The 24,467-nt window shown below is 50.2% G+C and overlaps 3 protein-coding genes across 3 annotated transcripts; 2 read left to right on the top strand and 1 right to left on the bottom strand.

Moving 5' to 3' along the window:
• The first annotated feature begins 880 nt into the window (after positions 1-880).
• C2 (complement C2) lies at positions 881-11,695 on the top strand. The gene is made up of 18 exons (XM_039219614.1): positions 881-926; positions 1,071-1,277; positions 1,859-2,044; positions 3,692-3,865; positions 3,952-4,050; positions 4,246-4,379; positions 5,468-5,606; positions 6,448-6,588; positions 7,264-7,353; positions 9,319-9,459; positions 9,584-9,678; positions 9,772-9,883; positions 10,001-10,166; positions 10,276-10,352; positions 10,503-10,594; positions 10,804-10,930; positions 11,085-11,134; positions 11,285-11,695. Exons 1-18 carry the CDS (start codon positions 881-883, stop codon positions 11,459-11,461), a joined length of 2,253 nt encoding a protein of 750 aa, XP_039075545.1. The 3' UTR covers positions 11,462-11,695.
• Positions 11,696-12,126: 431 nt separating this feature from the next.
• Positions 12,127-18,434, top strand: CFB (complement factor B). Its single transcript, XM_039219590.1, has 18 exons — positions 12,127-12,289; positions 12,384-12,617; positions 13,016-13,201; positions 13,345-13,518; positions 13,766-13,867; positions 13,967-14,103; positions 14,395-14,533; positions 14,843-14,974; positions 15,538-15,639; positions 15,729-15,866; positions 16,339-16,436; positions 16,561-16,678; positions 16,933-17,086; positions 17,192-17,268; positions 17,451-17,563; positions 17,668-17,800; positions 17,881-17,930; positions 18,227-18,434. The coding sequence occupies exons 1-18, from the start codon at positions 12,226-12,228 to the stop codon at positions 18,380-18,382; spliced, it is 2,307 nt and encodes a 768-aa protein (XP_039075521.1). The 5' UTR covers positions 12,127-12,225; the 3' UTR covers positions 18,383-18,434.
• A 143-nt stretch (positions 18,435-18,577) lies between these two features.
• Positions 18,578-24,416, bottom strand: NELFE (negative elongation factor complex member E). The gene is made up of 11 exons (XM_039219591.1): positions 24,301-24,416; positions 23,777-23,859; positions 22,301-22,370; positions 22,053-22,198; positions 21,496-21,570; positions 21,327-21,364; positions 20,801-21,138; positions 20,538-20,682; positions 20,329-20,383; positions 19,979-20,081; positions 18,578-18,750 (listed from the first exon to the last, which is right to left on the bottom strand). Exons 2-11 carry the CDS (start codon positions 23,849-23,851, stop codon positions 18,653-18,655), a joined length of 1,143 nt encoding a protein of 380 aa, XP_039075522.1. The 5' UTR covers positions 23,852-23,859; positions 24,301-24,416; the 3' UTR covers positions 18,578-18,652.
• Between the last annotated feature and the right edge of the window lie 51 nt (positions 24,417-24,467).

Raw genomic sequence — 24,467 nt, 5'->3', positions numbered from 1 at the left:
CTAAACCACCCAGGCACCCCTCATCTTTATTTTTAATTGATCTTATTTATTCATATCCCACATTGTTTGACAAAGTATTAAAGAGACTTCTGTCAGATAGGGGGTTAACATGTTAGCTTAGAGTTTCTTTCATTCCAGCATTTCATACAATTGCAAGTTGTAATTTAAAGACACATCCAAAATCCAAAAATACTTTGTGTCTTTGGGTAACCAATTCCAGACTTATTTATTTTATGAGTTGGGAATTTTTTCTACTGGACTTCCCATAAAAGTGCTTTAAACATCTTGCAGTCTTCAAAACTAAGCGTTGATTTCATTTTTACCTTCAGATTCTCTCTGGGGAAGGGTTGCAAGGAAGAACAAGATTGTGATTCTTCCTATTTATATAGAATTTCTGAGAAAATTAGCCTGCATTCCTTGGAGGTTTATGTTCAAGAAGACAGTCCTATCCCAGGCTCTCAGGAAATAAAGTCCACTTTGGGCACCTAAGAGAAAACTGAAACTTTACTTAAATAAACGATTTTGCAATATTTTGGATGGTTTGTGGGTTTGTGTGCTTTAGATGATGCATGCAAGAGCATGTGTGTGTGCACATGTGTGTGGGGTGCAGGCTGAGAGCAGTATAAAAAGTGTATGGTGAGATCAGCTGACTAGGATATATTGGGATTAGGGAGATGGGCAAGGGCTTCACCCTCTCAGCTCAGTCCCCAATCCCTGATTTTTCTTCCCCCTGCTAAGAGCACATCCCCCTTGCCACTCCCTAGTTTTCTTTCTCTGGCAGCAAATAAAGCAGCTGCTGAGCCAGCTCTGGGTTTCGGGAAGTCAGATGACCTTTTCCCTCTGCGGGCTCTCTGCCTCTCTCTGCCTCAAGGTGGACACCATGGACCCACTGATGGCTCTCCTTTGCCTGTTGCCCCTGTATCCAGGTAGGAGCAGGGTAGGGGAATGCTGGGGTCTCGTGGGCGAGGCCTGTGCCGCCTGCGTTGAGTTCCCACTTGTAAGTGGACAATCCCTCTTGCTTTCCTTTTCTCATCTTTTCTCCATTTCTGTGTTGTGTCTCATGCTCACAGGCTTGGCTGCAGCCACCCCCTCCTGCCCTCAGAATGTGAATATCTCTGGCGGCACTTTCACCCTCAGCCATGGCTGGGCCCCTGGGAGTGTCCTCACCTACTCCTGTCCCGTGGGCCGCTACCCATTCCCAGCATCGCGGCTGTGCAAGAGCAACGGACGGTGGCAGACCCTGAGATCCACCCAGCTGACAAAGGCGGTCTGCAAACGTGAGGCTCTCTGTGGGCCTTCCTCAGGGTGCCCAGCAGTGGCCACTCTGGAACCTCCATTTAGGAGTTGCTCAGGGTGGGGCTTAACCTGATGAGGTGATGTGCCAGGGATCGCAGAGCTGCTTTTCCATGGGGCTTTTGAACACAGTGGGGAAATGCCCATTGTCCACAGCAAGGCATTGGAGGAAGGCTTTGATGGGGATTGTGGGGGTACTAAATCGGTTTTTTAAATACTTGGGATGATTTTTTTAAAAAAATATTTAACAACTGACAGCATAGTCCCAATCATTCAGAATGTGTGCTGGAGTCCCCTGTCGTGCCAGGTGTTACCCCTTTGGTTGTCCACTTGTGGGACATCTGAGGACCTCAGAGGGCTTAGAGTAGTGCTTATTTATCAATTTATTAGGTTGCACTGTGTGAAATTGCCGAAATTCAACCAATTGCCACAAGCAGCGATTTCACATGCAACAACCCAGTAGTTTGACAACCAGTTGGCTGTTCCCACGCACCCACGCTGAGCATCACTCAGCCCAGGTGCTATCCATCCATGCCTGTATCCTCCTCCTCTCCTCTTCCTCCAGCTGTTCGCTGTCCGGGTCCTGTTTCCTTTGAGAATGGCATGTTCACCCCACGGCTCGGGTCTTACCCTGTGGGCGGCAACCTGAGCTTCGAGTGTGAGGACGGCTTCACACTGCGGGGATCGCCTGTGCGCCAGTGTCGCCCCAACGGCATGTGGGACGGGGAGACAGCCGTGTGTGACAACGGCGGTGAGTGCCCTGACTGATGGCTGCATGGGGGCATGGCTCCTGGGAACCTTGGAATCAGATGTGTGCCCGGGGTGGGGGGAAGCTTTGTGGAGCCAGGAACCTGGTGTTTCTGACACCAAAATAATATTTTCTGAATTTTAGTAAATTGAGGTTTATAGGTCACACATCACCGGCCTGCAGGGAGCCTGGCTGAGGCAGGTGGTGCTAAGCTTTGGATCTGATGTGAAGCTTTTTTAAATACCTCAAAGCAAGGGACGATGTGCTGAGAGGGAATCAAGTGCTGTGCTTTAGTGCCTGCCTCTGCAGCCAGTTTGCGCCCAAGCCTGGCTCTGATTTGGGGAGCCTGTGGCCAAGTTATTTAACCTCTTAGTGCCCCAATTTTCACATCTGAAATGGAGATGGTACGAGTGGCCACCACATAGGGTTGCCGTGTGGATTAAGTGAGTTGACATAAGTAAGCATCTGGAAGAGTGCCTGAGGTCTGGTAAGCGACACATATACTTTTGTCATAGTTATTACTGGCCATGTCAATGGTGAGGGGCTCTGCTTGATAGAAGTGGGGTTCCCATGATTCCCTGGATAATACAGAAAACACAGAATCCACGAGGTGGTAGGAACCATACATTGGTTCTCTACTCATATTCATGACTCTGCCAAATAGCCATTGATTCAAACATAAATAGAATTGATTTGAAAACTGAGGTACATCTACCTAAAGTGTAAGTATCTTAAATATTCAGCTCCGTGAACTTTTGCACATGTATCCACCTGTGTAATCACCATGCAAGGTAGAGAACATGTCCGACAAAGCAGGAGGCTCCTCCTGTCCACTCCTGACCACATAGTGACCACTCTGTCTTCTGTCCCCTCATTCTTACATTTCATACAAGTGGAATCATATAGAATATGCTTTTTTGGCATCTGGCTTCCTTTACTCGACATTCTGCCTGTGAGATTTATCGATTTGTTATTTTTTATTGCTGTGTAGTTTCATTATACAAAGAGACTACAACTTATTTATGCATTCTTTTGTTGCTGGGCATTGGGGTTCTCTCCATTTTGGGGCTACTATAAGTAAAGCTCTATGAGCGTCCTTATACATAACTGCTGGTGCACATATGAGTTTTCTTCTTTTGAGCATGTTATCTAGGAGTGGAATTATCCAGTCACAGGTTGGTATATGTTTAGTTTTAGTAGGGGCTCCAGCAATGTATCTGAGTGCTGGTTGCCCCACATCCTTTCTGACACCTGGATTACCCCAGTTTTAGCCATCATGGTGGGTGTGTAGTGAAGCCTCACTGTGGTTTATGAGGTACAAATATTATCTGTGACGGTGTAGGGCTTGTCAGCTAGCATCTTCCCTGGGGCTCTGGGATGGATGCAGGGTGGGTCCCTGGGTTGGGACTGGGATGCTTTAGCTGGCATGTGAGGCCACTGAGTTCTAAACATTTTGCCCTTCTTAAGATTTTCCATGCACACCCTTGGGAGGCACAGTTGTGGTATCTCCCAAGGAGGAGGCTGAATGACCCACAGAAGCTCCACAGGTCTGAAAGGAGGAAGAGCCCCGAGGGAGAGAGTGGGTGAGCAGGGCCAAAAGGCTGAGGAGGGTGTCCCTGCTCACTGCCATCTTCCTTTGTTCACTCACAGCTGGCTACTGTCCCAACCCGGGAATCTCAGTGGGCTCTGTGAGGACAGGGTCCCGCTTTGGCCTTGGGGACAAAGTCACCTACCGCTGCTCCTCAAATCTGGTGCTGACCGGGTCTGCGGAGCGGGAGTGCCAGAGCAATGGGGTCTGGAGTGGGACAGAGCCCATATGCCGCCGTGAGTAGCCAGCTGCCCTGACCCTCCAGAGATTCCCTGAGCACCCCACCCCTGACCCTGACTGACCCCAGTGGCTCTTCCCACAGAGCCCTACTCTTATGACTTTCCCGAGGATGTGGCCCCTGCCCTGGGCGCCTCCTTGTCCCACCTACTTGGAGCCACCAATCCTACCCAGAAGAAAAAGGGTGAGTGTTTGAGACGGGGACAGTAGGGTGCTGGGCCTAGGGTAGGAGGAAGAGTCTTCTCAGAGGGCGCTCAGAGCTTCCAGAAAACTCAGTGGGACTGAGCTGACTGGAGGGGAGGCAGGGAGGCCCTATCCCTTAGGAAGAGAGCCGGTGGGAGGTGAAGATGTGAATCTACCCCTTCCATGTTTCTTCCAGAAAGCGTGGGTCGTAAAATACAAATCCAGCGCTCTGGTCACCTGAACCTCTACCTGCTCCTGGATGCCTCTCAGAGTGTGACCGAAGACGATTTCCACATCTTCAAGGAGAGCGCCATTCTCATGGTGGACAGGGTCAGGAAATCGGAGTCTGTTTACAGAGGGGCCTTCCTATGCCCACTGTCTCTCTCTGGTTCCTTCTCTTCCTCAGAATCCCACTCACAGCCCACTTCCTCCAAAAAGTCCTCCTAGATTATGGGCATTCCATGCAGGAATCATGGATTCAATTTACAGGATCCCACAAACACTCCTGGGGCACCTACTATGTGTCAGGCACCGTGCTGGGTGCTGGGGGACATCAAAGATGAACAAAGCTGAGGTCCTACTTCCCAGGAACCAACCCATCATCTAGAATGGTGGTCTCCAGAGAATGGTATATAAAAGAACCCAGTGAGGTGTGGTAGACAAGTGCTGGTATCCTTGTTGAATAATTTTAATTTAAGTTAAACCAATAACTTAATATTTAAGACTTTCCTTTAAAAATTCCCAATTTTTATATTTAAAAATGTGTATAATATATTTGAATGGTGATGTACTTAATAAATATGAGTCAATTTTTATAAATCTATATACCTATATTTAGGTATGTGCTCAAAACATTTTTACTGACAAGATGCAGGAACAGGAGAGTTTGGAAGCCACTTAGTTTAGGTTCTTTGCCAGCACTTTGCTTGGTAATTATGCTTTTCACAATAGTTTCTGTAGATATATGTTTTCCTTCCCACCTCCACTTTAAAGAAGGCAGTTCCTTAGAGTCTCTTAAGACCTGTAGTAACTCAGTAAGCTCTGAGGCTGCAAAATTTGCCAAGTTAGAGAACCGCCTCAGATTCATGAGGACAGGTTCAAATTCTACCTCCACTTTGTACCAGTATTGTGATCTGGGGCGAGGCAACAAGCCTCAGTGTCCTCATCTATAAAATAGGGCCTTCTTGCCCCCTCCCAGAATTGATGTGAGGATGCAGTGAGGAGTGAGTGAGCCTATCAAAGATGCTAGAAGGTCCACAAATGTCAGTGTCTTGGCTCCCTGCAATCAGCAGTCTCTTAGTAAGTGACTCAGTCTCGGTGCAGGCTCTCTGCCTCCTCTGGGGTCCTTGGCTTGCTCTCTTACTCTCTCCCCTTTTGCTTCAGGGCCTTTCATGCTGCCTCTCACTTGCCATTCACAGATCTTCAGCTTTGAGATCAATGTGAGTGTCGCCATCATCACCTTTGCATCAAAGCCCAAAATCATCATGTCTGTTCTGCACGACAAGTCGAGGGATGCAACTGAAGTGATCAACAGTCTGAACAATGTCAACTATAGAGGTACAAGTGTCATCAAATGAAGGTGATGAGGCAGGGGGGAGGATAAGCTGCCTGTACCTACAAAGAAATTCTGGACAAGTTAGAGATGAGGCCTTTTGGTGACATTCGAGTCCCAGGGCTCTGGGGCTCAGGTTCCTCAGGTGGAGGTAGCTTCCAAGTTAAGTTCATGGTGGCCAAGTCCCAGCTCCCACCAGCTCATGGCTTACTCTAATGTGCTACACATCCAAATGCTTCACACAGGTCTTTGGCTCCTTCCTGATTCCAGAACTACATGGCCTGTTTTTTTTGACTTGGAGTCTCCCCATGTCATTATGAAACTACCTGGGTGGTAGAGAGCAGATGGGTATGGCCACCCAAGTTCTTTGGAAACTCCATCTTTGAATCTTGAGGCTTTAGAGTGGCCACTGGGTTATGCAGTATTTCTTTTTTTTTTTTTTAAATATTTTTATTTATTTCTAGGAGAGAGAGAGAGAGAGTCAGCGTGAGCAGGGGAGAGTCAGAGAGAGAGGGAGACACAGACCCTGAAATAGGCTCCAGGCTCTGAGCCGGCACAGAGCCCAATGCGGGGCTCAAACCCACGAACCGCGAGATCATGACCTAAGCGAAAGTCAGACACTCAACCGACTAAGCCACCCAGGCACCCCGGTTATGCAGTATTTCTAAGGGGAAAGGCTTTTAATGTCTGAACAGACAATGATGCCAAACCTCTGTCTGGATAGCTAAGGTCCGAGTTTATCAAGACAGTTGATAAATGCATTTCCAATGGTGAGGAGAAGAGAGATTCTCTTCTCCCAGGCAGTAGGTAGGAAGCATCTAAGATAATCCTCTTCACATAATCCAGACCATGAAAATGGAACCGGAACAAACACCTATGCAGCTTTAGATAGTGTCCATATCATGATGAATAACCAGATGCAACGCCTCGGAATGAGCACGGCGGCCTGGCAGGAAATCCGACATGCTATCATCCTTCTGACAGATGGTGGGTATGGTCGTCTTTGCGAGTGAGTCTGGCACAGTAGAAGGAGCGCTGATGTGGGGTTAGGACACCTGCATTCTGGTTCTCCCTCTGCTACTTTGGGCCTCAATTTCTTGTTTCTGTAGCAGAAATAGTGTTGATGGTGACAATGGAACGACAATGATGATGATGATAGTCATAGCTGCCCTCCTTCCCTTACACAATTTTTATGGAGAGGAATTGAAGTAGTTTGTGTAAGAGTGCTTTGTGATTACAGATATCAATTATTGTTACTACCTGGGAGGTTGCCTTGAGTCAGTTAGACAGGGGTGGAGGGGTAGCTTTGGGGCAGGAATGCCAAGGTGCATGGATGGAAGGATAGACTGTAGTGGATCTGGGCTATGCCATTTATCTTTTGATTGTGTCCAAATTGCATAGCTCCTTCAGAACTTGGTTTTCTTGCCTATATAATTAGGATACCCACACTACCTGAGGTTTCAGGAGAGTCAAATGAGATACAGTTTACGAAGCTCCTGACCCGGTGCCTGGAATGTAGAGAATTTTAGTAAATAACATATCTTGAAACTCATGCGGGAAGTGGTAAAGCTTGAGATTCCCAGGCTGAATGTCCACTCCTCTGGGGCTGTGGGGAGTACAGATATACTCCCCTGATGGACAATTCTTTTCCTTCCATTCTAGGAAAGTCTAATATGGGTGGCTCCCCCAAGCTGGCTGTTGACAGTATCAAAGAGATCTTGAACATCAACCAGCAGAGGAATGACTATCTGGGTGAGCCTCCGCCCGCCCCCAGCTGTGCTGCCTTTGCAGGGGCATGAGTCAGGCAGCCAACAGTCTGGGCCGCACCTTGGCTTTATTTCCAGTGAGACCCCAGGCTGTGTCGTTCTGTGTGAAGGCAGCTGAGAATCATGCTGAACAATCTGTAGTGAAGCTGCCCTGCAGTTGTAGACTTCGAGCCTTGGTTTCATCTTGGGTTGACTGTGGCTGTGGGCAGTTTCTGCATTTGCTAAAGGGGGACGGTGCTAGGACCTACCTCGGAGGACAATAGGGGTGAATGCTCAGCTCTGGTACACATACACAGAGGAACAGTGTATGTGAGCGGCTGCTGCCACCATTGTGGCCATGAACCTCTCCAGGGAGGAAAGTCCTGGATTCCTTGTAGGGACTGTCCCTGGCATTCCTCTTTCAGGGGTACAGATAACTAATACTTCGGCAGTTGCAGCCTCGAAAGGAACAATTCCTCAGTTCAGACTAAACACAAATTGCACTGATCTTTGGCCAGAAAAGAATTTCAGACAGAAGTGCTCTGTATAAGTGAGGATAATTGCTTTTGAGCCTCCAAGTTTCACTTTCCCCTTGGGTCCTCTCTTTCCTGTTCATGCCACCTGCCTTACCTGCCCAGCAGGGGCAAGTGGATTCCTTTGTAAAACTCTGGCTTCTGGAAGGCAAAGTCTAAACTCTCTTCCCTAACTCCTTAGCATCATTGGGCTAGGGCTAAATGCTCAGAAACACCTTATTAAAAGGCAGCAGGGACTGATGGGACCTAGTCACAGAAAACACGTAGGACATAATTGTTCAGCCCGCACAGTGACTGCTTGTGGCCTGCCTGGGGACAGATTGTTTCCTGAGAAAAGCCTTGTCTCCCAGTCTATCTGAGCATCTTGCTCTTTGCATACCACCCAGGATCCTCTAGGAGCAAAAAAGGGCCAAGAGGGATGCAAAGCATGGGGGAAGACTGGACTCTGTGGGCCTCCACCCTGGGGCAGCTCTGACTGGCCCCCAGGCTGACTGGGAGGGAGGACATGGATAATTGTGTGGGCCTAAGTTCTCTAGTGGGAAGAGATAGGGCTCCAGGCCCCTCTCTCCGAGCCTATACAGAAGAACCAGATCTGAAGGTTTGCTCCATGCATGCTCATGAGCTCCTTATTCAGTCATAAATGTGCTTACTGAAAGTCTCTCCTGGGCACCATTCTAAGGATACAGCTGCGAACAAAACAGACAAAAATATCTTGTTGGGGTTGTCATCCTGGAGGGCCAATGTATTAGTCTTCTAGGGCTGCTGCAACCACAGGCTTGGGTGGCTTAAAACAACAGAAACTTAATCTCTCACATTCAGGAGCCTAAAAGTCCAAGATCAAGGTATCAGCAGGGCCCTGCTACCTCTGGAGGCTTTAGGCAAAGACTCTATTTCCAAATAAGTCACATTCACAGGTACCAGGGGTTAGGACTTGAACATATCCTTTTGAGGGACACAATTCTACCCACTGTAGGCATTAAACGATACAAATTAGGAAACTCTATGGCATGGTAGATAGTGACATGTGCCAAGGTATAAAATGGAGCAGAGAGGGAACAGAATTGTCTGAGGCATTGCAGTTTTAGACAAGGAGCCCAGGGAATGCCTTGCTGAGATAGTGACATTTGAGGCAAGACTTGAAAAGGTAAGAAAGTGAGCCATGTGGACAGTCTGAGAAGGAGTGAACCAGGCAGAGGCATAGCTTATACAAAAGGTCTAGGGTGGGAGTGTGCTTGCAAATTTGCAGAGCTTTGAGGAGGCTCTATGGAAGGGAGTGAAGGGTAAAGAGTGGTAGGAAGTGAGGTCAGATAGGTAGTAGGGGGTGAGGGTCCAGCTCATTTAGGACTTTGTAGGACCCAGTAAATTCCAAATGATAGTTTCCTGTCTCATGGGGTAGCCCCTCAGCCACTAGATTCTGGTGATTTCCTTCTTCCCATCAGATATCTATGCTATTGGGGTGGGCAAGCTGGATGTGGACTGGAGAGAACTGAATGAACTGGGGTCCAAGAAGGATGGTGAAAGACATGCCTTCATTCTGCAGGACACAAATGCTCTGTACCAGGTCTTTGAGCACATGCTGGGTGAGTGTGCTTTGCCCTTTTTGGAGTGGTGTGGGTGGTGAGGAGCCAGCAAGAGCTCCAGGTTGGGAACTTGCTTACAGTGACTCTCACATACCTCCTTCCCCTCTGCTCCCGTACTCAACAGATGTCTCCCAGCTCACAGACACCATCTGTGGGGTGGGGAACATGTCAGCCAATGCCTCTGCCCAGGAGCAGACACCCTGGCATGTCACTATTAAGGTACCAGTAAGGAGGGATGGGGCTTGGATCTCAGAGGTGGAAGAGGCCATGGGCCAGAGACATAGTCCCTGAAGATCACCTGTCTCCCTGCAGCCTAAGAGCCAGGAAACTTGCCGGGGGGCCCTCATCTCAGACCAATGGGTCCTGACAGCTGCTCACTGCTTCCGCCATGCTGAGAACAGCTCTCTGTGGAGGGTCACTGTGGGTAAGGCAAGGCCCACACCAGGCTCCTAACCCCATGGCCAGAGCTATCACCCTTTGTCCCTAGCCCCCACCCCCTCCAGGGACCCTGGCCCAGCCTAATCTGCCACATTGTTCACAGGGGATCCTAACTCCCGGTGGGGCAAAGACTTCAGTATTGAGAAGGCTGTGATCTCCTCGAGATTTGATGTATTTGCCAAGAGGGATCAGGGAATCCTGGAGTTCTATGGTGATGACATTGCCCTGTTGAAGCTGGCCCAGAAAGTGAAGATGTCCACCCATGCCAGGTGCTAGAGTCTGGGATGAGAGGCCATCCTCTGTGGGAGAGTGCTCTGGGGAGTCCCAGAGGAGGGGACCCTGAGGATGGGCCTATGTGACCCTTGTCCTTCTCCTCAGACCCATTTGCCTTCCCTGCACGGTGGAGGCAAATCTGGCACTGCGGAGACACCCGGGCAGCACCTGCCGAGACCACGGTGAGTGCTGGGGCTTAGGGTGCATAAGGAGCTAGGACCAGGAGTGATGACACTTAGGAGTGATGACATGGGCTGGGCAACAGCCCCCAGTCTGGAGCTTGAATGCTTGGTAAAGGGATCAGCATCACATCCCTTTCTCCTTGACCACAGAAAGTGAACTTCTGAACAAACTGAGCATTCCTGCTCACTTTGTGTCCTTGAGTGGGAGCAAACTGGACATTAACCTCAAGACAGGGACAGAGGTGAGGATCTCAGGTCTGGGATGCTGTGTGGGAACGGGACTTCCCTGAGGCAGCCTCCCCAAAAGTCTCTCTTTGTCCCTTCCTTCTCCAGCTCTGGCTGGTTTCTCCATCTGACCCTGTGTTACCCCTCCTCCAGCTCTAGCTGAACTGCCAGGTGTCTCCTAGGACTGCTCATTCTCTCCTTCTCTCCTGTTCCACCCCTGCCTCAGTGGACAAGCTGCATCCAGGTCGTCTCCCAAGACAAAACCACGTTCCCCCACTTGACAGATGTCAGAGAGGTGGTGACAGACCAGTTCCTATGCAGTGGGACCGAGAAGGATGACAATCCCTGCAAGGGTAAGCCCCTCCCACTCTCCAGCCTGGATTCCTGAGGGAAAGTCCACCAGTGTCCCTGTGGCCAGCATGCATGCCAGGGCACTGGTGCACTGCCCTAATAACAAGGGAGAGGGGTGAGTCAGTATGACAGTCTCTTGTCCCTCCTTTTTGACAGGAGAATCTGGGGGAGCAGTTTTCCTTGAACGGAGATACAGGTTTTTTCAGGTAAGGAGAGAAGGGGGAAGGAAGCTCATGGGACTGGAGCTACAGAGTCTTGGCCTTGAAAGAGGCCGAGGGAGGCCTTTGAACGAGCCAGATATGTTGAGGCTTGGAGCCGGGGCTGTGACAGCCTCCCACCTCATTCTCTCCTTTCAGGTGGGCCTGGTGAGTTGGGGTCTCTACAACCCCTGTGGCAACAGCAATAAAAACTCCCGCCAAAAGGCCCCCAAGGGCAAGATCCCACCACCACGAGATTTTCACATCAATCTCTTTCGCTTACAGCCCTGGCTGAGGCAGCATCTGGAGGGTATCTTGAACTTCTTGCCCCTTTAATTGTGCTCACTGACCCCTCTGTTGTCTTGCCAGCATCTGCCAGTCTCCCACTCTTGAACTTTTACCCTCAGACCCCATGACCCATCCATGCTCCCAGCTCCCAGGACCCCGTGTAGCACATCCAACCTGGGGAATCCCCAGGGGCCCACCCTCTGCTGTACTTGGCTCACTCTCCTTTCACTTTCACATGGAATTTCCCAGTTTTGAAATTAATAAAAATTGATGATTTCCTCATCTGTCTGTGTCTCTGCCTGGGGGCTGGCCAGGGGGCAGAGGAAGGCTAGAATGATTCCAGGAACCGCAGGGAGGCAGGTCAGAGACCCTGCTGGACAAACAGTGGCTGGACTCTGCTCCAGAGCAGAGTCAACAAGGAGTGAGCTGGCCTTTTTTCTCGTTCCTGAGGGGGTGGTCTGGGATTACTGGGGAGGAACTGGAGCTGAGAGGTGGTATTGATGGGTCTTTCCTGGATCGTGGGCAGGAAAGGGTAGGGCTTATGCAGTTCTTATTTCCTTGACTGGCAGCTCGGTGGGGGCCCTCCCACCTGGGACATTCCGGAAAATGATGTGGGTTGGGGTGGGTGGGGTTAGCCACAGGTGCCAGAACACAAATTGCATAAAAGGCTGGAGGTTGTGGGGGGCAGGGGAAGAGTGTGATCAGGCCCAGGTCTGAAGTTTCTTTGGACATCGAGCCAAACAGACAGGCAGCACAAGCTGGGATAATCCATCTTGTCCCCAGCCTTGGTTTCTCTCCTGCCTTCCATCACTATGGGGAGCAGTCTCAGACCCCAACTCTGCCTGGTATCCTTGATGCTGGGCCTCTTGTCTGGAGGTAAGAGAGAGTCACCACCCGCCTCCCCCTCCTGCTGTCCCCAATATTCCTCCTTGGCCTTGGGAGGCTGGGCTTCATCGGCCTTTTTCTTTAGGTGGGAGCACAACGCCATTGTCTGCGGTTAGCCCCCAAGGCTCCTGCTCTGTGGAAGGAGTAAAGATCAAAGGTGGCTCCTTCAGGCTTCTCAAGGAGGGTCAGGCACTGGAGTATGTGTGTCCCTCTGGCTTCTACCCATACCCTGTGCAGGTTCGCACTTGCAGATCCACAGGGTCCTGGAGCACCCTGCGAACCCAAGACCAAAAGATTGTCAAGATGGCAGAATGCAGAGGTTGGAGGGCAGTGAGGGTGGGCACGGGTCAATGGAGGGGTGGAACCGGTGGTGGCCAGGGGCAGACTAGCATGGTATTAAGAGTTGTGTTGAGGCCAGGCAGGTTAGCAGGGGGAGCTGAGCAAACACAGCCGCTGTCTAGGGCTGAAGGAGGGAGAGAGGGACAAGAAAGGGAATGAATCTTCACGGAGCATCTACCCGGTGCCAGGCAACCCTGGCAGAACACTCAGAAATCGGAGGCAAGGAGAAGAAAGGAGTCATCATAGTTTAAGGGTTGATGCTGTCTGTGGGACCAAGTGGCACTGTTTCTCTGTGACAGGGTCCCTGAGACCAGAAGGGAAACTCTCAAGGGAAGCCTTTCCTTCTCAGTAATTTCTACTTGTCCCCCTCTGCCAAAGCAATTCGCTGCCCAAGACCACAGGAATTTGAGAATGGGGAATACTGGCCCCAGGCTCTCTACTACAATTTGAGCGATGAGATCTCTTTCCGCTGCTATGATGGCTACACTCTCCGGGGCTCTGCCAATCGCACCTGCCAAGCAACTGGTCGGTGGGATGGACAAACAGCCATCTGCGATGATGGAGGTGAGAAGTGTCCCCTTCCCTGGTGATGGTGTCTTCTCCCTGCACATTCCAGCCTGAGGAACTAGCACCACAGCTCTTGTGCTCTACCGTGCCATCTGGGCCTCAGGATCTGGTCCTCACCTCCATGTCTCATGCTTCTGCAGCGGGCTACTGCCCCAACCCAGGCATCCCCCTTGGCACAAGGAAGGTGGGCAGCCACTACCGCCTTGAAGACACAGTCACTTACTACTGCAACCGGGGACTTACCCTTCGTGGCTCCCGGCAGCGAACGTGCCAGGAAAGTGGCTCTTGGAGTGGAACAGAGCCTTCCTGCCAAGGTGACTCTTGACCCAGGCTCGTAGGTCAGACCCTGCTCTTTTATCCTCATGTCCCTCCCTACTCCAGGTCCCCCTAATGCAACCCAGCTCTTTCCTCACTTCTAAACCTGCCTGTAGAACTTCCTCACTACTGAGCCCTTCCCATCCTGGAAACCCACCATCCCGTCTCTCTGGTCATGGTGTCTCTGACCTTCTCACCCCCCAACAACATCTGTAGACATTTGACCTGATTTCTGACCTCTCCCAGACTCCTTTATGTATGACACCCCTGAAGAGGTAGCCGAAGCCTTCCTGTCTTCCCTGACAGAGACCATAGAAGGAGTAGACGCCGAGGATGGGCATAGCCCAGGTTTGGAGGCAGAGAGGGGAGGGAAGCAGGAAATTGGGGGAGGATGAAGGGGCAGGAGAACCATGCATGCTGGAGCCTGAGTTTGTTGGTGGCACCCAGGGGAACAGCAGAAGAGGAAGATTGTCCTGGACCCCTCGGGCTCCATGAACATCTATCTGGTGTTGGATGCATCAGACAGCATTGGGATCGGCAACTTCACAAGGGCCAAGAACTGTCTCAAAGACTTCATTGAGAAGGTGGAGCCCCCTTTCCCCTGAATGTGAACTTACTGCCCAGCTAGGACTAGTCCCCTGGTTTCCAGACCTTCTGAGACACAGGTCCCAGAAAACCTCTGGTCCTATTCTGTCCTCCTTCCCTTTTACTTGAAGCAGTTTCTTGACCTTTAACCCAATCATCCATTAGCCTCAGGGTGATCAGTTAGCCCTTTTGTCTCTGATTATAACTTTCCCTGTCCCAGAAAAGCTGCTAACCTCTCCCAACCACAGTATTTTTTCATTGCCACTACCTATTGCTCTCCTAACCCACAGGTGGCAAGTTATGGGGTGAAGCCAAAATACGGTCTAGTGACATATGCTACAGTCCCCAATATTTTGATCAGAGTGTCTGAGGAAAACAGCAGTGATGCAGACTGGGTTACAAGGAAAATCGACAAAATCAGCTATGAAGGTCAGAGGTTAGGGAAGGGACTGGGGGTGGGGTTCACTGTGGGGTCAGAGAAGTCAAAAGGTTCAGGGTTGTAGGGAGGAGGTGGTGAGACCACATGGGAAGGCAGGGCAGGCCACTTTGCAGTCAATGGTTGGACAGCAGCCTCGTTGGGGAATAGGGGTTACTGCAAACTTGTTGGGGGCTGAGAAGGGAAGTCAGAGGGATGACAACTCAAAAAGCTGAAAAATGTGGTATCTCACTTGGGATAGGCCTCTAAGGTTCATAAATGACTTGGGAGACCAGGCAAGGTGACCTCTTCCCTTTCCACAGATCACATGTTGAAGGCAGGGACCAACACGAAGAAGGCCCTCCAGGCAGTTTACAGCATGATGGGCTGGCCAGGGAACGTCCCCCCTGAAGGCTGGAACCGCACCCGCCATGTCATCATTCTCATGACTGATGGTCAGAAGGGACCTTTCTCCTGCCCCGGGCTCCTCACCCTTATACCAGTGTATGGCTGTTAGGTCCACATGTAACACTAGACTCATGGTTGGGGTTCTGAGCAGCACTGAGGGCCCCAACCATGTTGATCTTTCCTGTGACCCTTTACAAGGAGAGACCCTTCATAAGTCTCCGTGTGATCTGTCACTTCTATAATCTCTTAACCTGCTTACCCAAGGGCACCTGGGTGACTTGGTTAGGCTTCTGAATTTGGCTCAGGTCATGATCTTGCAGTTTGTGAGTTCGAGCCCCATGTCAGTCTCTTTGCTGACAGCTCAGAGCCTGTAATCTGCTTCAGATTTTGTGTCTCCCTCTCTCTGCCCCTCCCCCACTCATTGCTCCCCCTCTTAAAAATGAGTAAACATTAAAAAAATTAAAAAGCTGAAACTTCACCTCCAGCCATTAAAAACAAAAAACAAAACACCTGCTTACCCAGCTATGTGTCACTATTTCTAGCCAATTTATCTTCTTTGACCCTCTTCTTTACTTGCTTCTCACCTTCATGGTCCCTGTCTCTTCTGCAGGCTTGCACAACATGGGTGGGGACCCAGTCCCTGTCATTCATGAGATCCGGAGCTTTTTGGACATTGGGAGGGATCGCAAAAACCTAAGGGAGGATTATCTGGGTGAGTTTTTTGCCTTGGACCCAGCACCTTGCTTTCTCAGCTCCTGCCCCCAGGGCTTGGACACTCCCCCTCCTTTTTTTCTCCGTCAGATGTCTATGTGTTTGGGGTTGGGCCTCTGGTAAATCAAGAGAACATCAATGCTTTGGCTTCCAAGAAGGATAAAGAACAACATGTGTTCAAAGTCAAGGACATGGAAAACCTGGAAGATGTCTTCATCCAAATGCTTGGTAGGAAGATACTGAGAGGGTGTAAAGAGGTCAGGAAACTCCCTAGATACCCCAAGGCCACTCACTTCCTCTCCTAAAGGCAGTCTGGGATGGTTTTCTCATTGCTCCTTCTCTACCTCAGTCACATTCTTGTTTCTGGGCACTATCCACTTCCTGACCTTAGAATCACAGAGTTCTGAATAGCATTGGAGGTCTTGTCAAGTCTCTCATTTTACAGATGTGGAAAGTGAGGCCAAGAGCAGCCCAAGCAAGTAAGCCAGCAAGAGTTGGGCCAGGTCTCCCATCTGTTAGTTCCAACTTGTTTTTGCGATGCTGCCACAGTTCCTTGCCCTCAATGTAAGGAAACAAATGCCTCTTTCTTTTCCTCATGGTCCTCTGCTCCTCATAGCTGTGTAGGTGTGCCTCCCCAAAAGGCTTCTGCCATTTGGAAATGAAGTATCCCAAGTTTCAGCACATTCTCCTTTCTCGCTAGATGAAACCCGGACTCTGGGACTCTGTGGAATGGTCTGGGAGCACAAGACAGCTACTGATTACCACAAGCAACCGTGGCAGGCCAAGATCTCAGTCACTGTAAGCACAGCTTCCTGGTGGTGGGGACTTGTGGGAGGTGAGGTCAGGTGGAATGGAGGTAGGGGAAGGGCAAAATGTGATGTTTGTAGAAGTTAAGCTTTCTTCCCTGCCATTCTGTTCCTAGCGCCCTTTGAAAGGACATGAGACTTGTATGGGGGCCGTGGTGTCTGAGTACTATGTGCTGACAGCGGCACACTGTTTCACAGTGGATGATCGGAATACTTCAATCAAGGTCAGCGTGGGTAAGGATGCGGTGAATCAATCCTGAGCTTCAGCTGTGCTCCCTGGGCAACACCTTCCACTTCCTCAGGAGTGCACCCTCCCAATCTCCCCTCCCTCAATCCTCAAAGCAGCCCCCTCTCTTGCATATTGGGCTGCGGGGGGCGGGGGGGGGGGCCAGGGGGGATGACTCCAGGGTTGGGGAGGATGCGAGGCCAGGAGGAGGAGGCTGCCCAGAGAAGTAGGATGTCCTGACATACCCACTCTCCTACCTTAGGAGGGAGGAAGAAGGACGTGGGTGTAGATAAAGTCCTATTTCACCCCATGTATGACATTAATGGGAAAAAAGCAGAAGGCATTCCTGAATTTTATGACTATGACGTGGCCCTTGTCAAACTCAACGAGAAGCTCAAGTACAGCGAGACTCTCAGGTGAGCCCTTTGGACTTGACAAGAAAATTATGGGCAAGTTGGGGCTACGGGTCTGGGGCAGGTCCGGTCTGCTGTCCCTGAGTCTCCCCCATCTCTCTTTAACAGGCCTATTTGTCTTCCCTGCACCCAGGGAACAAATCAAGCTTTGAGGCTTCCACTGTCAACCACCTGCCAGCAACAGAGTAAGCCATTCAGGGAAAGTAGCACAAGAGACATGTGGGGCATGACAGGGTGCTGCAGGAGCCTGCCTGATCTCCAGCCCACAGGAAAGGGTTGAAGCATGTTTGCTGAGTGACAAAGGCAATAGGGAGATGGTGGGGGGAAAGGAGGGTGCTTAAATGATCCCATCTGTCCATATGTCCAGTGGAAGAGCTGCTCCCTGCAAAGGATGTCAAAGCTCTGTTTGTGTCAGAGTTGGTCAAAGATAGGAAGAAGATGCTGATTCGGAAGGAGGTCTACATCAAGAATGGGGAAAAGGTGAGGAATATGGGATTCTAAGCAGGTCCTCTAGGTCCCGATTCTTCCTAAGCATGTTCTGTTCATCACCCTTTTCTCCTCCATGCTTTATACCTCACCTACAGAAAGCCAGCTGTGAGAGAGATGCTCAATATGCCGTAGGCTATGACAAAGTCAAGGACATCTCTAAAGTGGTCACCCCCAGGTTCCTTTGCACTGGAGGGGTGGATCCCTATACTGACCCCAACACTTGCAAAGGTAAGAGAAGACTCTTTGCCTTTCCTACATGTTGCTTATGCCCAAGAATCGTTTTCCCTACAGCTTCTCCTCCCCTGTAGGTGATTCTGGTGGTCCCCTGATTATTCATAAGAGGAGTCGCTTCATTCAAGTGAGTTTCTCCTCTCCTATCTATGGAGAGATGCCAAGTGGTCAGCATGGGCCCTAAAGCAGGAGAGTTCAATGCATGTGGCTGGAAAGGGGAGGACAGAGCCTGCTTCCTTACAACTACTCCTTGAAATGGCCGGGTTGGGGCAATGTCTGGCCTGTGTGCTAGAGAGTAGGACTCAGCTGGGTCCCTAGTCTAATTCTTCTAGATCAACTCAGACATACTTGGAAATAGTTGAGCCTCCTGGATTAGGAAGGAATCCTACCAAATGATCAGTGGCATCCCCTTGCCCTCTTCAGGTTGGTGTGATCAGCTGGGGTGTAGTGGATGTCTGCAAAGACCAGAGGCGGTGGCAGCAGGTACCTGGTCATGCCCGAGACTTTCACATCAACCTTTTCCAAGTGCTGCCCTGGCTCAAGGAGAAACTCAAAGAAGAGGATTTGGATTTTCTATAAGGGATTTCCTGCTGGAAAGGGGGATGAGACCAAATTAAAACAGCTGCGACAATACCTGTGTTCAAGATCCTTTTGGGGTAAGGGAGAGGGGAGCGTGCACTGGCCATGTGTTACAACTGAGATAAAATCTAACAGCCGTTTTTAAAGGCTCAACCCCAATCCCAAGTGCTGAAAAACCAGAGGCTGAGGGAGATGTGTGAGCTTCCACCTCAGTGTTTTACTGAGACCAGTGTTGGCGCAGATGAGGCACACGGAATACAGCTCCATTCCCTAGAAGCCATCCACAAGGTTTTCCTTGTAGACATCATCACTGTAGACAATCTGGGTCCTCTTGTCCCGGTGGCAACCCTTAGGGCTGTTCTGGACAGCTAGGGAGGGAGGAAAGGATTGGTTAAGAAGCACTGCATCTGAGTACTGGTGAGGCCAGAGGCTCAGAGTCTCACCAGCTCACTCCTGGCCTTTGGCCATTGGAAGCCCAATTTTGATGCTGCCCTCTGGTGGCCAGGATGGGCTGTCTCCCTTTGGCTCCCTTAAGCCAACCCATCCTCAGGGCAAGGAGCACATGCCTGTTACTGTGGTAAGATACTGCAGGGAATGTTTTGTTCTTAGAACAGCCCCAAAGGTAATCGTTGTGATAACTGAATGATGTTAACCCGTTACATCAAAATATTAAAAACTGGAAAATCTCTGTAGCCCTTTGTTGACATGTTAGTCATTTTTGTTCCTTCTTTTCATTTGGAGGGCCACTCTTACTCTGAACACCCCTTTCTGCCCAACTCCTTTGTCAGGAAAACCAATAGGTATAGAGGACTGTTCACACTAGAAATGCTACTAGCCTCAATAGGGGGGCTCATTCTGGTTGCGGCTTTGGCCCAAAACGTTCTTCCTCGACCCTCAAGCTGTTCCTTCCTCTTCTTTTTTTCCTTTCTATGTTGACATGTCCCTCTCTTCCACCCCATTTCCAAGGATTCCAACCCTGCCATTTCGGGGCTACAATCATTCACCCCACACCAGCCTCTATTCTCTTGGATCTTCATACCTTGACACTGCTGATCACTACCCAGCTTCCAGAGTTTGTATCTTTGGCTTTCATGGCCTCTGGTGCTGCTCCTTGAATACCCCCCAAGTCCAGGCCTGTGTAATTTTTTTCTCCAAATTCAGTCTTCCCTGAGAATACTACCATTTTGCAGCCACTCTGATACAGAGGACTCTGATCCATGTCCTCACTTCACACCCAAGTTCCAGGTCTCTAATTTCAAATGCTTATTTTATAAAGCCAACTACACTCTACCTCAAAACGAACAAGGCCATGTGAGATGCTCATCCTACTCAATGACCTCACTCACTTCCACTTTCTTCCCTGTTCCAGTTATTGCTGCTTCAGAAGTTGTTCTCAATCCTTCTGTCTCCTTCCCACTAAGAAATCTTCTCCTATGTCTAACTGACAGAGGGCCTGACAACTCTCATTCCCATTCCCACAGCCTCCACACAGATCCAGACATCTATCACCTATAGGGAATCCTTGGACATGCAAGGGAACAAAGAGAAGAGGTGAGCTGTGGGGAACAGGATGAAGGAGGAAGAATCCATTCTTACCGAGGGAGCCCCAGACAGACTTGCCAGTGGCAGCATCCAGCATGGGCTGTTTGCGGGCAATGCTGACTTTGAGCTGTACGGACTCCACCTGGGTCCCATTGAGCTAGGGAAGAAGAGAGGTGGAGGCAAAGGATGGGGGGAAACATTACAGACAAGGCAAAGGAGGATTTCCAAGAGTTGCCATCCTAGGAACAGACTGAGTAAGGATCTAAGAATACAACATTTCTTATGTAGATAGAAAGAGACTTTCTCTGTCAAGAGGAAATTATTTCCTCCTGGCTCCCAATATTTTAAAGAGAAACATGGAAATGGCAGTAGGGATGGGAAGAACAGATCTGGGAAGTCCCAACCTCAGCAACAGCCTGATCTGCTGATTCCATCTTTTCATAGGTGACGAAGGCACAGCTAGGATGAGAGAAAACAGTATCAGTAGAGGGTCTATGGACTCTTGCGGACCCAACCAAATCGAGTGCTCATAGGCCACTGGAGATAGGTTGGTGTTTTCCCTCAAACCCAGGTCCTCCCAGGACTTATCATCTTGCCCCACTACCATCCTTACTTTCTGGGTGGGTCCATGGAGAGGTCAATGATGTTTCCAAAGGGAGAGAAGGCTCCACGGAGGAGGGTGGGCGTCATGTCCTCTCCATACACATAGAGAGTATTCCCTTTCCGAGGGGCCCTGCGTTCAGGGAACGAGTCCGACCCTGTGGGGTCAGGAGTCACAGTCACAACACACAACCCATCTCAGCCTCCACTTTAAGAGATCAATGTAGTAGGACCCGCCTAAACCCTTTACTTTTCCCAGCAGACCAGGTTACTCACTGCGGAAAGGGCCCTCTCGTTCTCGATCACGGTCCCGTTCCCGATCTCGGTCCCTGTCCCGATCGCGGTCCCGTTCCCGATCTCGGTCCCTGTCCCGATCACGGTCTCGTTCCCGATCTCGGTCTCGATCCCGTTCCCGATCTCGGTCTCTGTCTCGGTTCCGCTCACGACTGTGGTCCCGGCTGCGGCTTCGGGGAGGGGAGGCTGAGGAGCGGGCACCACCACGTTCTTCATAGCCCCAGTCAAAGCTTCGAGGGGGACCATCACCAGCCCCTGGGCCCTCTGCCTCTTCCCCATCTGGCCCTAGTTCTCGAAGCCGATCACTGGAAGACACAAAACTGAGGAGAGGCAGATACTGAGGATCAACGGGGGCCTTTACTTCATCTTCCCAGACCCTGTGGAGACTCAACACTCCCTCTGCAGCCCCAGGTCCTTCCACTCCAGCCCTAAACCTCCCAAAGATGCAGGCAATTAAACCTCCCCTGCCCCCCCAATTGGGACCCAGTCCTCTCTCTAGCTCTCTAACCTCTCATACAAAGATTTCCTCTGAGGGCGTCTGGATGACTGCAAAAGAAACCAAAGATAGTTAAGGACAGTTAAGATGAGTCCTAGTTGGTGGCATGTGGTCCCAAATATGTGGATCTCTCATTTTCCTCATTCCCCAGCCTCTCAGGGACAGAGAGTTGGGAACATACCTCCTGCAGATCGTCGTCAGCAGATATGCTTCTCTGGAACGGCTGGAAAGTAGGGACTGGCCCCTTCTCGGGATCCTGAGAAGGTTGTAGAGATCTACTTCAATGTGAGAGCAGGACGCTGCCTAACCATGGGACAGAAGGGATGCCTCTTTCCTCACCCTCCTCTTGGCTTTCCTCTGGCCTTTCCCCCCTTTTTAGTCCCTTTGTGTGTTTATCTGATTATGTGGTATTTTTCATAAATGACGTAATATACACTTAGAGTATTTATCTGTACATTTCTTGAATCTGCTGACATCTTCAACCTGTTCAACTTCTCAGAACAACCAAACTCAGGAGCTCGAATATGTGGTAGATTAGAGCCACAGAATGTATGACATGCAGAATTTAGGAGTCAGTCAGTGTCTTCATTTTACAGATAAGAAACCTGAAACTCGGGACTGGTACAACAATTTGCCCAGAAATGAATAGGCATTACTTTTCCCTAACAGTGACTCTAACTTGGAAGGATGCCCTCTGAAGTCAAGGGTCCCCTGAACAATCTTTCTGCTTGTGCTCACCTTCAACTTCCCCTCTAGGGTTCGAGAACGTTTGAAGCCCGAGTTCTTGGTCTCGGCCTTGATGGCACTGATGGCTCCTGACTTCACCAGCTGCTTTGCCTGCTCTGTTGCCGTGGCTGTGTCTACCACAGGCTGCTCTGACAGTGCTGGAGTGGTGAGGGAAGGAGGCATTATTTTGGCCAGGCTGTGAGAGAGGTCAGCCCCATGTTGCCCACTTCCAGTCTATCCCCAGTTCCCCCGTCACTCACAGCGTTTCACACCACCTTGGCTGGCTGTGTTGCTACTACTTTGCTTCTTCAGAGCCAGCAATGCCTTTTTCTGGGAATGAGAGAGAGAAGAGAGGGGTTGGTGAGAGCCAGTCCCCAAACAGGTCCTCTCCCAAGGTCCCTGGACACCTCACTCCAGGGGACGCCTTTCTCAGAAAACAATGCAAATGGTGTCCCTGAAGTGGTGCACTGAGGCAGCCCTACCGTTCACACATAATCCAATGGATCATCTGCAATACCAGCGATTCGTAAACTAGCCAAACCATTGTATCCACAGGCTTTCCCAAGCCTCAGTTTTTGAAGTGGAAGGTAAGGAATTTGAACATGGACCAGAACCCCAAGATATGAACTGTAAATACAAGCCTATGTTTCTTTCTCGGGGTGGGGGAGGGAGGCTTCATCCATCCATCCCCTGCATATTTAACGAGGACACGCCATTGCTCTGTAACAGAAGTATGCAAGAGTATGAGACGTTGCTCCTCCCCTTAAGAAGCTTACAGTCTGAGAAATAAGACGATTAGACATAATTATCAAGAGTGATTGTAAGAGGTGCAAACTGCTTGTTGCTGAGAGCAAATAAGATTATCTGATGCCAAATGGCTATTAAACTGGACCCTGGGTAGAATCTACACAAAACAGACTTAAAGAAAAGAGTATTTTAGACAAAGAACACAGACAGGCAAAGATGTAGAAAGAAGAAGGCTTTGGGAATGCATGTTTTGGGACTGGTGAATAGTTCTGACTAGAAAGGGATGGCAAGGTAAGGATTTGTTGCATAGACAATGGGAAACCACCTACATGTTTTGAGAAAAAGAGAGACAGAGTTTTTTGATTTCAGTGGTTCATTTTTAATAAGAGTGAAAGAGGTCTGTCCAAAAACACACTAAGAAGCTTCTTGAGAAACCATTACAACACTCTACATGAGCATCAGCAAAAACTGGATCTATGGAATACACAGGAAAAAATAAACAACAGACATTACTTCAAAGGAAGAATCAAGAAGACTTGGCAAACGTTTGGCTATGCAAATAGTGGAGACGTGAGAGAGGAGATTTTGATTCCGAACGCGGGGGAAAACTGAACGTGGTCAGTCCTACGTGGAAGATCAAGAAAAGGAACTATGTTAGAATACATAGGAAGATGATAGCTAGCTGCAACACTGGGAATCTGAAGGCTGTCAATAACAGCTCGGACAGAATTGAAAAAACAAACCTGGAGATTACCATCCCTGCGCTGGTACTAAAAAGTCACGGAAAAGGAAGACAACTCTACAGCAGAATGCACAGAAGAGAGAGAAGGTATACACCAAGACTTGGGAAAAGCCCACTCGGAGAGGAGATATGCCTTCAGGTCCAAGCTGGAAGAACCACCCCCCCCATCCCCTCACACTCACCCCAGGTGTTCTCAAGAATGTAGAGTCTGTGAAAGGTTGGGCCACGCCCCCACACACTCCCTCACCTTTTTCTTGAGTTTGTTGAATTTCTTCTGCAGAGCCTCCTCCTCCTCGCTCAGTCCGGGGGGTATCACCAACATGGTGGCTCCTGGTTCAGGGGCAGGGCCCAAGACATCTTTCTCCACTGTCACCGCCCAGGGTTCACACGCCGTCCACACTGCACCCAACCGCACCCCTCCAGGCCTACCTACTCCTGTCTTTTGCCTCTCCCTATCCCTTGCTTAAACCAGGCTGCCATCCAAGCCCCCGCTCGTCCGGATCAACCAGCATTCCCTCTTCTCTCCAGGAATCACGGCCACCAGCGTCTTGCAGGACCAAGTGGTCCGGGAAGGGAGAAGCACCCCTTCCGTCGCCAAGACGATGGCATCAGACACCCCCTACCCCCGCTGGGGTTAGTATGGCAACCGCGGGGTCCAAACGGCACAGGAGGCAGTGAAACCCGCGCAGCGCTTTCAGAGCAACGAAAAGGGGAAGAAGAGAGAAGGAGCTCGGAAAAAAGGGGCGACGGGTGAGAAGGAGAACACCTTACCTGAGGGGGCGGTAACCGGGGTCCCACGGTCTCGGGCGGCGCCCGCGCGGGCAACAGAGAGCTGGCTCAGAGCGATGACGTAGCGAGGGGTGGAGAACGCGGTAACCAAGGCTGCACAAGGCTAGACACTTCCGCCCCGCAGTCCCCCAGCTCAGGTCAGCCTCTCG

This window comes from Hyaena hyaena, unplaced genomic scaffold (genome assembly GCF_003009895.1).
Source record: "Hyaena hyaena isolate Hyena2069 unplaced genomic scaffold, ASM300989v1 scaffold_830, whole genome shotgun sequence".
Lineage (NCBI taxonomy): Eukaryota > Metazoa > Chordata > Mammalia > Carnivora > Hyaenidae > Hyaena > Hyaena hyaena.
This window is presented reverse-complemented; position numbering and strand designations above follow the sequence as displayed.

Excerpts from the sequence above, each read along its gene's own strand:
- C2 (XM_039219614.1), top strand. The coding sequence starts at position 881 with ATGGACCCACTGATGGCTCTCCTTTGCCTGTTGCCCCTGTATCCAG. Across the intron at positions 9,679-9,771 it reads CCTGGCATGTCACTATTAAG|CCTAAGAGCCAGGAAACTTG; the intron begins GTACCAGTAAGG and ends GTCTCCCTGCAG. Across the intron at positions 11,135-11,284 it reads GGAGATACAGGTTTTTTCAG|GTGGGCCTGGTGAGTTGGGG; the intron begins GTAAGGAGAGAA and ends CTCTCCTTTCAG.
- CFB (XM_039219590.1), top strand. The coding sequence starts at position 12,226 with ATGGGGAGCAGTCTCAGACCCCAACTCTGCCTGGTATCCTTGATGCTG. Across the intron at positions 17,087-17,191 it reads AAGTACAGCGAGACTCTCAG|GCCTATTTGTCTTCCCTGCA; the intron begins GTGAGCCCTTTG and ends TCTCTTTAACAG. Across the intron at positions 17,269-17,450 it reads AACCACCTGCCAGCAACAGA|TGGAAGAGCTGCTCCCTGCA; the intron begins GTAAGCCATTCA and ends CCATATGTCCAG.
- NELFE (XM_039219591.1), bottom strand. The coding sequence starts at position 23,851 with ATGTTGGTGATACCCCCCGGACTGAGCGAGGAGGAGGAGGCTCTGCAG. Across the intron at positions 21,365-21,495 it reads CTGACGACGATCTGCAGGAG|TCATCCAGACGCCCTCAGAG; the intron begins GTATGTTCCCAA and ends TTTCTTTTGCAG. Across the intron at positions 20,384-20,537 it reads TCCATGGACCCACCCAGAAA|CTGTGCCTTCGTCACCTATG; the intron begins GTAAGGATGGTA and ends CTCTCATCCTAG.